The sequence below is a fragment of the Nelumbo nucifera genome, chromosome 1 (assembly GCF_055504915.1).
Source record: "Nelumbo nucifera cultivar China Antique chromosome 1, China Antique-T2T, whole genome shotgun sequence".
Classification (NCBI taxonomy): Eukaryota; Viridiplantae; Streptophyta; class Magnoliopsida; order Proteales; family Nelumbonaceae; genus Nelumbo; species Nelumbo nucifera.
Window position 1 is genome coordinate 21,877,207 of NC_142649.1, and position 15,530 is coordinate 21,892,736.

The window sequence follows — 15,530 nt, forward strand, 5'->3', positions numbered from 1 at the left end:
TTTAACCCACCTCAGAGGCTCAGACCAGCCTAAGACTACCATTCAATAACACGATTACTTGGTGCATGTCAGTGAATCATGTCCTTATCTTTTCCACTGTAATGATATAATCCATTGGAAAAATTAGAGGTGAATCATCTATAAAAATAAATTTGAACCAACTTGTTTGATAAAATTAGGTAATAGAAAACCCAACTAAGCTACACTGCTACAGAAAGACTGCCAAAAGGAGAAATTGAGTGTTTAACAATAATGGCCTACATGTTAGGTGTTAAGATCATCATCGCTATGATTCAAGTACATGAAGTATTATAATGTATATGTTTTGAACTTGAAGTACAATTTCAAAACAATATTAACAGATCAATGTGCAGCAGTGGAACCGAGATAAATTTGTAGCTAATTGAACTCCATCTGTATTAAAACCCAAAATTTTCATCCCTTACTCTAGAATACATGTCAGAACAAACTTAAAAGATGTCCAAATCCTTGATGCCTGTGCACCAACCATGTAAGCTGGAAGTATCTACTAAACTCTCAGATGGCAGATAATTGAATTCTGAAGCATTAATCTGATGGAATTTCCAAGGGAATCACTCTGCTAAGCTCAAATTATTAGTCCTAAATACTTGCATTTTATCAAATATAGTAGCATTGAAACGGAAGCAACAAGCAGTTTATTCTGAAAATTGCATAGAACTAATTACATCTTCGTGGCCATAAAATTAGTCTTTCTCGAACTTTGACTATAATCTTGATTTGGTAATTTTGATACAGGAAGTGGCTGGGGAGTAATGTCTATAGTACCTCTTTTTCTAATCTCAACACAGCCATGAAGGCTTCCTGAGGTACATCAACTTTACCTATTGCTTTCATCCTTTTCTTTCCTTCAGACTGATCAAAAGAAGACAAAAGAACAGTTATTGACAACTAAATACTATTTCCATATTAGCTAAGTAATATGTTTGGGTACAACGCTGATTATCATCATTCAGAACAATACACAAGCATGAAACAGGAGCACTAGGATTATATTAGCTTTGTTCTTCTGATTACTAAACCCAGCTGTAATTTGTGGTATATTTTTAGGAGATTTTGGTAGGGGTAAGCACATGGTAGAGCTGATCATGATAACTTGCTGAAGCAAATTGTTCCTAATCTTTCATGGGTTTGATAAACAAGGACAAGGAGAAAGGGGCTGCATGATAGTTTTAGTAGGAAAGTTTCAAAATAGGAATCTGTTCAGGAGACTATATCTCTATATCCAAATGCTGGACCAAATATCATATAAAGTGTGTGAATGAGCATACCTGCTTCCTCAGTAATTTCTTTTTCCTTGTAATATCACCACCTACAAGAAATATAAATTAGTTTCGTGTTTTAAGGTATGAAGAATCCACCTAAAATCAGTGAATCAATGATAAAATGCATATTTCTGCAGAACAAATATTACAGATACACCAACTTCTACGATGATATTGCAAATACCACCAAAAAAGATCCTAATGTATCACGTAAACATTTTGAGATACTTCTAGCATGGGAAGATTGGTCTTGATGACCATTACACATTGTCCTCTTACCATAGCATTTGGCTAGAACATCTTTCCGGATTGCTGATAACGTCTCACTAGCAATCACCTTTGAACCTATGCATGCCTGTCATAAATATACACATTCATTAATAATGATAACCAGAAAAGATAATACAAGTATATCACAGATTCATACAATAATTAAATATATAAGATACAGTCCTGACCTTTAATTTTCCTTTCCACCAGAAGTAAATTTTGGTGTTAAAAAAAGAATAAAAAGAAAAACTAAATAAGCAGAAACCTGCTTGACTTAAGAAAGGGGTTTTTTGGCTTCCTCCAAGAGTAAAGAGATCTTGAACTCTAATGGGATGCACATCAATTGGAGTTTCTCTATTTTTTTTACACTTTACAGGAAAAAAAATAAAGATAGATTTGAGGGCTCAAAGTTGTTTTTTGTTATGGTAGTAATGCTTTTAAAGAGAAACCTAATTTTCATTATATCTTTAATGATAATTTATAAAGCTTAAAGCTGTTTTTCTTGTGATAGTAACGTTTTCAATAAGAACTTATTTTTGCCAAAAAAAATATATATTTTTTCAATAAGAACAGTCCAGGTTTTACAGGTCAATATATTTTACTGGACAAGTTGACAGGCAAATATCAAGTTTATAAGGTTATCAGAGAAGCCTCAGGTGTTCCAGATCTACAAGGGTGCTAGGTGGAAGATTGAATATTTATCAGGGTTACAAGAGAAGCTTATATAGAAAAAAGTGCAATGTCAGCATAATGTGGTGCAGAGATTATGAACAAGTTTTTCTATATTATCCTTTTGTTTCTCCTTATAAACATTGATTTTGATGTGCTGCAATTTCAGTGAAACTAGATTGGAAGTCCAAGAGATGGTGTTAGTTGTAAATTGCAGCACATCAAAATCAATGTTTATAAGGAGAAACAAAAGGTTCGGAGAACTAATTCTAGGTCATTTTATAAGAGCAAGGCTATATGCCAGGAAATGTAACATCAATAGCATTTAAGACCAACATATGAATAAGTCTGTTTTGCATCATCTTTATCAAATAAAAGTTTCCTAGGATGTTACAAGTAACTTCATTTCTTGGATTTCCAAACTTATTTCACTGAAATAGTAGCATTTCAAAATCAGTGTTTATAGAGTGGCGGACCAAAACGTTGGGAGAACTAATTCTGGGTTACTTTACAAAAGCAATACTAAATGTCATGAAACAAAACGTGAATAACATTTAGATCACCATAAATTAAGACCTTGATGGGAACAATAAGTTTTTAACTTCTTGGATTAGTTTCCAAGGTTTGCACTCGTAGGAAATCAAATGGAAAGAAATTTTCAAATATTTTTGTTGAGGCATTGCTGTTCTTGAGCTAAAGAAAACATTTTATTCACAAAACAGAAAGATACAAGGTTTTGGTGACAAGGGATATCACCCCACCACTTACATAAAAAGTTCTGGAGCTTATTATCTTAGTAAAAAGCTATTGCTGGTTTTCCCTTATCAGCTTGATATCTTTTGGTCAAGAATTCAAATATATTTCATAGGAGCTTTGGTAGGGACATCTCATACTTTCTGATCGAATGGTTCATCTCAACTGTGATATAGATCCCACAGAAGGTAAATTCCTGGTAAATTTCATCTTTGGCAGGCAATATCATGCTTATTAGAAACTGTACAAGTTATATAAGACAATTATGCATATAATCCAGAAGTAAACTGGATTAAAGTTCGAAACATCTTAAACTAATAGCAACCCAAATATAAATCATAAAGCTTCCCAAAACTTCTCTGCAACTGAGCTTGACAACAGGTACTAGTTAATGATAAAAAAAGTATATTTTATATGGATACACGAGATTATTTTATGGATTTCAAAGATTTAGAGACTTCTAGTGCACAATCCACTAGAGGAAGAGATGAACCTTACTTGGATGGGTACTTTAAACATTTGCCTTGGTATAAGTTCCTTCAGTTTTTGTGTCAAAGCTCTTCCCACAGCATAAGCCTGCAAATTGATTCCATTGGTACAAAACATTGTTAACTTACATCATTTATATTATAAGCTACCTATATTATCATCCAATCATCATATAATTATCATTGTCATTTTTATAACAACATCAATAAGTAGCATCACATCTCTGCATCCAAGTCTGAGTTATGGGTGGTTATGTAGTCTAGCACAACTAAGCTCTCACCATCCCTTCTCTAGCCACAATATTTTCCATGGAATTTGCTGAAATTCATGTCCATTTGAACCAGATGCACACTCAAGAAGTCATAGCTCGTCTCTCTGTCAGACCCTTGATGGCATCTTTGACCGATCCAATAAAAAACTATAAATCACCTCAGCCTCCACCTGAACTCTTCCTATGAGTTCCCATGCACAATTTAACTGTGCATCCATCATAAGTCTCTTAAAAATGATGTAAGAGCAATTCCCTCGATACAAGACAAGCACAAAATACTATGCTGTCTCCAGGCTAATAGGAAGAATATCTTTTAAATCACATTTTTCCTTGGGGAGTCGCACACAAAGGCATCAACAGCTCCACACACATCCATATCCTTATTTTGCAAAAGTCAAAATATAAAGCAAAACGCAAGTCTTATTGGATTCCTCATATCTTTTTCGTATACAAGATTTAGTAGCATCACCTAATTATCAATTCTTTGACAAAAGTGTTCAGTTTTCTATTGCACAAACGCAGAAAACACCTTATGTAGAATTAAACTGATGAACTAGGCAGCAGAAAAGAAAATTCATTATCACCTTGTCCTTGTGGACAATAGTGGCCAATGGTTCAACAGGATCACCATTAATCTGAATATCCAGCTTTATCAATTCACTTTCCCTATACCTGGAAATTAAGCAAAGAAAAGAAAATCACAAATTAAACTTTGGTGGGAGGTATTTCAATAACATCTATTCTCATTAGATAAAAATCTGTTAGTAAAAGAAATTTCCAAAGGCACTTGAACTTTCAACCTCTAGAGATGAGGACACTGAACATTAAGCAAAAACAGCACACACAACCATCAAGGTTGACCCAAGGGACAAATGGAGAAACAAATGCTGACCAGGCATTACTGTCCCCAACACAAATAGTGTGAAGGCAGGAGTGTGAAGACATGATGCAGTACAGGCTAGCCTAAAATCAAAGCACAAAAGCAGAAATAATTGGACAGCAACAGCATGTTCAGCAGTTTGGGAAAAATAAAATTTAAATCAAGAAGAATAAATTGACCTTTATGACGAAATGGATACTATATGTAGATACACCTAAGGACCCGGGAGGCTAGGACATACTACAGGTACAAGCAATGTTTTAAAAGCACATGGGCCAATTTGCGCCTGAGGCACAAGGCGCAAGGTGAGGCGCGCCTTTTTAAGAAAGGCGCAAAATTACAAAAAAAAAGTCAGAAAATTCAAAAAAAAAGGCAAAATTTTTTTAAAAAATGCAAAAAATTCAAAAAATATTAAACATAATTTTAATAAAAAATATGAACTTAAATTTTAAAATAAATGATTTAAAAAACCTATTATCTAAAATTAAAATACATAAACATAACATGTAAAGTGTATTCAAATGAAAATTTAAAAATAAAATCAAACATACAAAGCATTTTCAAGCATGTAAAACCCACAATCTCTTTTTTTCCTTAATTGCATTCTTCAAGTAGTTAATGTGATGTAAAACATATTGCATTCTTGATTCTGAGTCGCCTTTGTTCCACACCCCTCGAGGCAAGCCTGAACAAGTCTATATTAGGGTCTGAAATTCTTATTTTTCGCATAAAAAATAATGATTTTATAACTTTCATTGCCTTTTAAGAAGATACTTTATTGCAATGAATGAGTGAACAACATTAGCAAATAGGGGGTTCTCGGAGCTTCGGTAAGTGAGAGAAGTGAGTGAACCGAAGCGGGCTTGCCGTGGTCCCCGGCCCAACCGTTAGACTCAAAAAAATGCAAAAAGGCGCATGCCTAGGCTGAGGCGCAAGGCACATCAAGCGCACGCCTTTTGAAAGGGGTGCGCCTAGGACCTAGGAGAGGCGCATACCCCAAAATGCGCCTCACCTATGTGCCTAGACATGCCTTTTAAATCACTGATCTCGATTACTAGAGTATAAGGCCCCACATCAACTTTTGTTTGCTACAGCTCCGTTGTCCTCCATTGTCCCCTACTCACGGTAAACTTGATCCTCGTGCTATTCCTTGTGTGTCCTTTGCTACCCTTTATCTCAAAAGGGTTATTGTTGCTATGATCCTACCTCATGCAAGTACTATGTATCCGTAGATGTATCCTTCTTTGACAGTCAACCTTTCTTCTCGATTTCTCCTCAAGGGGAGAGTAGGGTTGAGGAGAAACACACCCAGGCTCAGACTCAATTACCTCTTCTTCCTGATCCTCCTCTATTTCGTGTCTTTCTTTGCCGCCACAAGAGCCAGCAGAGTTCAAGAGCAGTGGAACTTGAAACCATGCAACCAACATCATCGGATTCTCCAGAGGTAGATCCTCCTCATCAGCCAGGTACACTTGTTCCTATTGATATGCCTGAACCTCTCAATGTTGATTCCCCTATCATTAATGATCTTGATGTTCCTATTGCTAAGAGAAAGGGTGTTAGATCCTGTACTACTAATCATCCTATCTCTCACTTTGTGTCCTATGACCATATTTAACCTTCATATCGTGCATTCCTCTCTTCTGTTGACAGTGTCTCTATTCCTAAGAATGAGGCAAAAGCTTTATCCAAACCAGAATGGACAGATGCAATGAAGGAAGAAATTGATGCATTGCACAAAAATGGCACTTGGGAGTTAGTGGATCTTCCTGAAGGGAAGGAACCAATGGGATGCAAGTGGGTGTTGACAGTAAAGCATAAGGCTTATGGAACTGTTGAAAGGTACAAGGCCAGATTGGTGGCAAAAGGTTTTACACAGGTATATGGAGTAGACTATGCAGAGACATTTGCTCCAGGATTCTTCTCTCATTGGCAGCAAATCTTGACTGGGAACTTCACCAGTTGGACATTAAGAATGCTTTCTTGAATGGTGACTTAGAAGAGGAAGTGTACATTACTCAACCTCCAGGTTTTTGTGCCAAAGGTAGTGAGCAGAAGGTGTGCAGGTTAAACAAATCTTTATATGGGTTGAAACAATCACCTCGGGCCTGGTTTAGTAAGTTCCACTTAGCAGTTCACCAAATGGGGTTCAAACAATGCCAATTAGACCACACTCTGTTTGTGAAGAAAGGTGAAGGGAAAATTGTAGCTTTAATTGTGTATGTGGATGACATAGTTATCACAGGAGACTGGGAGACTGAAATACAGAAACTGAAGAAATTCTTAGCCACTCAATTTGAGGTGAAAGATCTAGGACCCTTATGTTATTTCCTTGGAATTGAAGTTGCCCACTCTCAAAAGGGCATCTTTATTTCCCAACGGAAATATGTACTAGATCTACTAGAAGATACAGACAAGCTAGGGGTGAAACCAATTGAACCTAACCATCAACTGGAAGACAGTTAGGGGTAGTTCTTGAAAGATGTGAAGAAGTTTCAGAGACTTGTAGGGAGACTCTTATTTTTGTCTACGATCAGGCCTAATATTGCTTATGCAATGGGTGTCCTTAGTCAGTTCATGCACAACCCTAGGACAAATCACTTTGAAGCTGCAGAGAGGATCCTTAGATACCTCAAGAAGTTTCTAAGAGCTGGTTTGTTGTTCCAGAAACATGGACATTTAAAGGTGGAAGTATATATTGATGTTGATTGGGCAGGGGCAGTCGATGACCGAAAGTCTACCAGTGGGTATTGTACCTTTGTAGGAGGAAACTTGGTCACCTGGAGAAGTAAGAAGTAAAGTGTGCTGGCTAGATCCAATGCTGAAGTAGAATACAGAGCTATGTCTCACGGAGTTGTTGAAATCATGTGGATAAGAAACCCGTTAGGTGAACTGGGTTTTGCAGTTAACACCCTATGTCACTCTATTGCAACAATAAAGCTACAATCAACATTGCTGCTAATCCAATCCTCCATGATAGGACGAAACACATTGAAATGAACAAGCATTTTATTAGAGAAAAACTTGTGAGTGGAGAAGTGTGCACTCCATATATCAGCTCAGAAGAACAACTTGCAGACATCTTCACCAAGGGTCTTCATCATGTGTAGCATAATGATTTGTGTGACAAGTTGGGCATGATTGACATCTATGCTACAACTTGAGGAGGAGTGTTGAAATAGTTTATTTTATTTCTTGTTTATTATTTTCTGTCTTGTTAGAGTCTGTTTGGTCGGTTTGAAGTCTTTTTTATTTTCTGTTATTGTACTTTATTTACAGCAGGGGCACAAGGGTCTTTTTCCCTTTTATTTTAGATGCCCTATAAATATTAATAGAATCTGGCACCGCCAGAACTATTCCATTGTCACGAATCTCTCTTCTTCTCTTCTACCTTCTCTCTTCTTCTTCTCTTCCCTTCTCTCTCTTATTCCTAGTCGACTTTACTGTCAAGAGATTCAACTCATAACGGGTTAGCCAAGTTATATGCCCACCCTCTTACAATTGTATAAGAGAGCCTTTTTATGCCTAGTCTCCACTCCTTAATGGAAACACTTAGGCATGTATATATGAAATAATTTGCTTAGTTGAAAGAAACCTAACCGCACTATAAACCAAAACCAAATATTGGTACAACCACTTGCCTACATAATAATTTCTACTTGTTTACATATATAGATGTAACCCAAGAACCTAACATTATAATTTATGATCCAATGAAATACCTCATCTTTGGAGAGGGCTCGTTATTGACACGTGTCCATGAATCAACTCATGTTCGACTCTCCAAAATGTGTGTTGGACTTGGCTACGTTGCAAATTAGGCAGATATACCAAAATGCTTGCCACATCAACTCTCAAAGCTTATTTATCCTCACTTTAAATGCCTATATGTAACAGTGGTCCAACCATTTAAACTATCTAATAGGGCACTCTAGAATTTGTATTTTCCCAACTTACATATAGCTTATAATCCATTGTTTATTAGATCTTTTCTAATCAATAATGGAATTAATAAAACAATAAAAAGCAACTAGTGTGGTTACATGGCAAATAAGAAAAGGTTGTGACTTTTTTCTTTTTTGCTGGCAAGTTGTGAGTTTAACTTGTCAATCATGAAAGTAATTTAACTATTTTGTGCTTGTATAGCCCAATGCATTTTAAGAATAATATTAAAAAATTTCAACATTTAATAAAATATTATTTATGTGAGATGTGTCCAGAAATCCAAGCTTTTTGGGTTCATCCAAGGACACCAGACATGTGTCAGATTTTGACTCCCATGCCCGAGTCCATGCAACACTATGAGATACAAAAATATGGAAAACAGAAAAAAAGGGGATGGAGATGAACTAAAGCTAAAGCCAAAGATCATAGATAACATATGCTCCATTCTATAGGTTAAGGTGGTTAAATTACACATGTTTAGCACAAAGGTTTCGCATGTATAAGTGCTTTGTGTGATTCTTCCATCTTTGTTTCCTCAAACATGCAACCTAATACAACACAAATATGAAACTAAAATAATTGCTAACATGCTAATTGACACCTCAAAAGAGAGAGAAACTACAAAAAAAAAAAAAAAAAACAGTTTTCGTAAATATTGTAGAAGACAATATTTTAATAACTCGTATCTTTGACTAAAATTGTAAGTAGCATTCCAATTAAGGAACTTTCCATGCTCTGTAAATCTAAATTGCATGTTTGAATTATAAGATTTTCCTTATTAAACCAGGAAGAATTGATATTGTGCAATCAAAACTAGTACTTACCCAACGAAGGAGTACTCCATGCTAGCATAGCCCTTACTTCGGGACTTCAGTTGATCAAAGAAGTCCCCAACCATCTATTTTACAAATCAATGGAACATATAAATGTAAAGCAAACAATATTTCCAAATACAAAACAACAACAATAACAAATTGTACAAAGACAAAAGCTTGCCTCTGATAGTGGCAATTCATAGGTGATTGATGCTCTATTCTCAGTGATGTATTTCATTTCCTTAAATTCACCTCTTCGATCTTGAGCCAGCTCCATAAGAGGACCAATATAATCTTTTGGTGTGAGCATTTCAATCTATAAATTCAACTAAAAGTCAGCTAATAGTTTTCAATAACCAAATTTCCAAACCAGCATTTATAGTTAGTAGATAATCAAACAAGTCTAGAGAAAAATTGGTTTTAAGTACAACAAATAACCTTAACAAACGGCTCCTCTATCGACCTCCTCTTACCAGGTTCAGGAAGTAAAGATGGATTTGAGCATTCAACCTGAATCAAGCAAATACTTTTTAAGAAATTTTCTTGTATAGTTCATAGTTAATAAAGCTATCTAATCACTATTGCACATCTCATAAGAATAGTGCTAAAAATATCATGATGAGCACTGAAGGCAAAACCATAAACATCACTTTTAATTGAATATACAAAGAAAACAAAAAAGAATATGAATATTAATCATCAAAAAGTAAAACAAAATACAATTATTCTTTAAAATGCATTGATCTAGTCATAATATGACTGCATGTATTAAGGCTATACCTGGTTTTGCCATTTGATTTTCACATGTTTAGGTACTGAAGTTAAAATGTGAAAAAGCCTAATTGAGCTAACTTATTCAAAAAATCGGTTCAATGCCTTCACAAGGATTTCAATGAATAGTAATTATGAAGATGAAACCAAGGTTCTCTTGAAAAGACAAGAGAGAAGTAAACAGACATTTGTTATTAATCAACAAAATTAAATTGAAGATACAATAAAAGTAACTTTGGCACTATATTATCTGGACACAGCAAGGACACTGCTGGATACAGTATCAGAAATGAATTTTACACAAAAATTGAAGTATCCAACAAGATACGGAACTCTTGTACAGGTGTCCAGTTATCATATCTGTATTCTGAAAGCTCTTTCTCTTTCCCATTAAGCACTGATATGATATCTGCCATTTTAGCAGGTACTAAGTAATATAGGGATTTTTTCGTGGATAAACTAAACTAAAGAACTACAAGAAAATAGTTTATCCTATGGCTTAGATTCATGAAAGGACCAAAAATATGCCAAACAAAAAAAAAAGGTTTATCATGAAAAGCACCACAAATACATTTAGGTTGCTGAATATATTAGAAGATAGCCAACAATCATTCTGCATGAACCAGGCCATAAAATACTCAAGAAATGAAAACTCCATAGCAACAGAGACAGTAAAGGTTTGAGAAGAAATTACAGTATCACCATTTACACAATCCACTCTGTAAACAACACTTGGAGCAGTAGTTATCAGGGTCAAGTTGTATTCCCTCTCAAGCCTTTCCTGAAAGGTGGAAGTACATCAGGAAAAACTCAGTTTAGATTTCCAACAAGCTTAGATATTGCAACTAACCTAGGAACAGCATAGATGGCAAAAAAACAATACAGAGGAACAGTTGGAAGTATGTATACCTGGACAATTTCCATATGAAGAAGGCCTAAGAACCCACACCGGAAGCCAAAACCCATAGCACTTGAGGTTTCTGGCTCAAACTGCAAAGTTGACCTAGTGAGAGTGAGACCAATATGTAACACTAAATCCCATATTGTATAGCAACTTAAAAATTAGCACCAAGTGTTTTCTGGACTCTGAATGGCTAAACCTACCCAAATTCAATTAGAAACAGAAAATAAAAGGCCAACATCTCCTATTCAAGGCACTAAAGTGTTATCTGCACAGTGCTGAGACATTTAGTCACCCTTAATCTCAGCGATGTAGCATATGTTAAAGCATTACATTCCATAGTTTCTAGTGCACTTTATCTCTAGTCAACAATTTCATGTGAAACGTAATTTGAGAGGTAAACAAAGCTATTAGATATAATTGGGGGATATCTTGACATTATATATGGTGAAGTGATATACTGTAGCAGGGCAGTATAATAATATTGTTCATGTTATATTGAATATAAGAAGGTAGGCTATCCAGAGAATATCCCCTGCTTCTTTCTCAATTTTTTTTTTTCTCTTCTTCTCAATCATTTTTCTCTCAACTGTGATTCCAAGTTGGTATCAGAACCATTTTTTCCTTAATGTGATAGACTTGATGTCTGGACTTTGTGACAGTCATCATGGTACCTTGATGACATCATCACTGTACAGATGTCAAATGGAAAAGTAGGGTGCTTATAGATCTTGATAGATGAGTAACTGTTGGTGCTATTGGACATTTTTTCATGACTTATTGAAGCATCTAGACCATTTTTGGATTGTTTCCTTGAAAACTCAAAAAAAAAAATCAGGAAACAACCTTCTTGTCAATGGAGCAGTCAAGAGAGATTTGTTTTGAATGAGATTGGTAGATCCTATTTTGCCTAATATTGGGGTCATCCAGAAGTGATCTCATGCTTTTTGGCTGAGTTAGGAGCCTTTGGTGGTCTGATTTGTAGACCACATTTACTGCCTGACCCATGTTCTTAAAGAGATGAGTGGCTTTATGGGAATTATGATGAACATCTGTAGTACTCACCAACAGTTCCGGACTTATTTTCTGGTGTGTTTTAAGTGCTATCAGACCAAGTGATGCTCATGTGTGGACCACGGAAGGCCTGATAAACCTATATTGAGGTAATAAGGCTACGATAAGTATTGCTCACAATCCAGCACAACATAACAGAACAAAACACATTGAGGTGGACAGGCATTTTATTAGAGAAAAGGTTGCCTTCAAGGATATCTGTTTAACTTTTGTGCGAATGGTGGTCAACTTGCACATATTCTTACAGAAGTTGTAGGTAAGTCAAAGACAACTAATTACTATACTCAATGAGTTGGGCATATGTGAAAGGGGGGTGTTGGGTGTAACTGGGAGCTATCTTAATGTTATACATGGTGATGTACTGTGGCAGGGGCAGTTTCGTAATTGCACTGTTCATGTTATATTAAACAAAAAAGGAAATAGGCTGTTGAGAGATCAGTTAAACTTGCTCGCCTCCCCAAATTGAACTTCAATTGCCTAATTTCCAACTTGGTAAAGTTTTACCAAGATGGGTCTGAGGTATTGGTTTTACATAGATAGATATGAGGAGTTGGCTTAATTCCATTGTGAGGATTGGCCACCCTCATTTGGCTTTCACCTGTTTTCCCCCAAAAACTATTCCTTTCCTTCATCTTCTCTTCTTTCTTTCATTCAATCATTTTCTCAATTTCTACTTAAAAATTTTAAAGTATCAAAGGTATTTACAATTTCAGCTCCTGAATGAAGAAACAGAAAGATAAAGATGGTGTGTGTGACTGTGTGCCTAACCTTTAATGCTGCATCATTAAGTTGCAGCTTTTCTAATGCATCCCGTAGCTCAGGAAACCTACAAACAGAATAGACATGGAAGCATTTATAGCAGCAAAATCTTGAAGCACATTTAAGTCTAAGCCAAGAGATGCAGATGAGGAGCACAAGACAGTACTGGTCAGCATCAACAGGAAACAGGCCACAGAACACCATTGGAGTGGCTTCCTCGTATCCAGGCAGTGAATTTTCTGCTTTTCTAGTATAGTGAGTGATAGTATCCCCCACCCTGGCATCTGCTACTGTTCTTATAGAGGCTGAGAGATAGCCCACCTAAAGGCACATGAGAAGAGGAAAAATAAATTAACACTTAGAAATGAGAAATGAGTTTTGAAAGCAAAGACAAACAATATATAGTGACTTACCATAAGTCCTCATAAATGATTATTAGATTTATTGATGATAGTTAAAACTTAGAGGTTGGAAGAAACTTTCAACTATTCTACATGTAGAAGATGAATTAATTTCTGTACTCAAGATGCAGTCCTGTAGGTTATTAAAGCAAAGAACTAGAATGGATTAAAAAGGAAATTAGATCATAAACAGAAGAAAAAGGACAGCAGTCCTGGTTATACACTAGGAATAGATAAAAACCTCCCATTTCCCGGAAAAAAAAAAAAGAAAGAAAGTTGAAATACATAAAAGTAGTGCATTTTGCAATTAAAATATATAAACAAGTCTTAATTTTTGAAAATAGACTTTTTTGGGGTCCTTAGAGGGTGTATATGTTGAACAGAAACACCTATATATATATACCCTAAACTTTATGGGTAAATTGCAGAAAGGAGGAAGCTAGGGATGACCCAAAAACTTATGGCAAAAGAAAGATCAATTGATGAAGAGAGTTTGGTATTGAGAGTTTTAGTAGTAAGAAGACAAGGAAAGGTCAAAGTAATAAATGCTTTTCAACCAAGATATTGCACATAAAGATAAAACCCTTGTTGGGAGCTCTTTCATGTACTAATTTCCGATCTGCTTATTGGAAGCTTTGGTTATGTGGGGTGTATTATAATTGAGAATAAAAGAGAAAAAGAGGAGGCAAGAGGAGGGAAAAAGGTAGGGAGATCTGTCTTACACGGTAGAAAACAAGAAGAAAGTAAAAGGCCTAGGAAGAAGATATGCACTTGTCTTCTTCAACCTATCAACCTACACTGTTATTCCCTTCATTAGAACATGCAAAAATATAAAAATGCCCTTAACAAGGGAACTACAAAGCTATAGAAAATGATAAAAATGCCCCTTATAGGCAAACATTTCAACCCCCCCCCCTCAAGCTGGAGTAAATGTATCATAGATCTCCTACTTGTTACAAATATAATCCATCCTGGTACGGCACAAGCCCTTGGTAAACATATTTGCCAGCTGTTCTTCTAATTTGACATAAGGAGTCACAATATCACCATTTGTCACTGTTTCTCTCACAAAATGACAATCAACTTTTATATGTTTGGTCCTTTAATGGAAAACCGGGTTGGAAGCAATATGAATAGTGGCTTGATTATCACAAAACAACTTGTCAAGCTTCCCTATAAAATACCCATCTCTTGAAAAAGATGATTCAGCCATGTCAACTCACAAGTGGTGTGGGTCATTGCTCTATACTCAACTTCAGCACTACTTCTAGCAACTACACTTTGCTTTTTACTTTTCCAAGTAATCAGATTGATACATAAAAAGGTATAATACCTTGTAGTAGACCTCCTGCCCAATCTGCATTGAAATATCCCTCTAAGGTTAACTCTCCCCCTTTCTTGTATAGTAATCCCCGGCCTAAAGAACCTTTCAGGTATCTCAATACTCTTACAACACCTTCCCAGTGAATGACTGTGGGATTCTACATGAACTAACTCAGAACCCCTACACAGAAGGAGATATCAGGACGGGTTATGATGAGATAAATTAGTTTGCCAACTAATCTCTTGTACCTTCCAAGATCATTGAATGGCTCCCCTGACTATCAGTCATTTTCACATTAGGATCTATAGGGGTCTCAACTGGTTTAGCCCCTAGTAGACCGATCTCATCCAACAAATCTATGACATACTCGCATCGTGACAAAGAGATTCTCCACTTCGAGCAGGCTACATCAACACCCAGGAAATACTTCAAGGATCCTAAATCATTGATTTGAAAGTGTTATAGCAAAAATTATTTTAAATCATTAACCCCACTAATATCACTGCCAATAATAATTATGTCATCAACATAAACTGCCAAAATGATCTTCCCAGATGTGGTATCCCTATTGAAGACTGAATGATCAAGTCCACATTTCTTGAGACCTGTTAGAGAATATCAAACTATTCAAGGACCTCACCTAACAACTTGAGCTTTTAGGTTGAGTGGTTCTTTGAGATGGTATCAGAGCCACTTTGACCAAATGGTCTAGTGTTCAATCCTCATTACCCCCATTATAATTAATTAAGTTTCACCACAAGGTATGGGTGGGCCTATGCTTGTTCACACTTCAAGCCCAATGGGCTTTCATGTGAGGGGGTGTGTTAGAGAATATCAACCTATTCAAGGGCCTCACCTAACAGCTTAAGCTTTTAGGTTGAGTGGTTCTTTGAGAAGACCAAAC

The 15,530-nt window shown here is 35.9% G+C and overlaps 1 protein-coding gene across 1 annotated transcript in view; it reads right to left on the bottom strand.

Moving 5' to 3' along the window:
- Positions 1–242: 242 nt before the first annotated feature.
- LOC104605806 (Small GTP-binding protein) overlaps positions 243–15,530 on the bottom strand; it is a 91,965-nt gene continuing 76,677 nt past the window's right edge. The window contains exons 11-22 of the mRNA XM_010270707.3: positions 13,068–13,222; positions 12,911–12,968; positions 11,077–11,157; positions 10,862–10,948; positions 9,835–9,906; positions 9,578–9,712; positions 9,406–9,479; positions 4,341–4,428; positions 3,495–3,572; positions 1,584–1,659; positions 1,311–1,351; positions 243–894 (exon numbers count right to left, since the gene is read on the bottom strand). Of these exons, the coding sequence (XP_010269009.1) occupies positions 799–894; positions 1,311–1,351; positions 1,584–1,659; positions 3,495–3,572; positions 4,341–4,428; positions 9,406–9,479; positions 9,578–9,712; positions 9,835–9,906; positions 10,862–10,948; positions 11,077–11,157; positions 12,911–12,968; positions 13,068–13,222 (1,041 nt within the window). The 3' untranslated portion in view covers positions 243–798. The remainder of the gene's footprint in view (positions 895–1,310; positions 1,352–1,583; positions 1,660–3,494; positions 3,573–4,340; positions 4,429–9,405; positions 9,480–9,577; positions 9,713–9,834; positions 9,907–10,861; positions 10,949–11,076; positions 11,158–12,910; positions 12,969–13,067; positions 13,223–15,530) is intronic.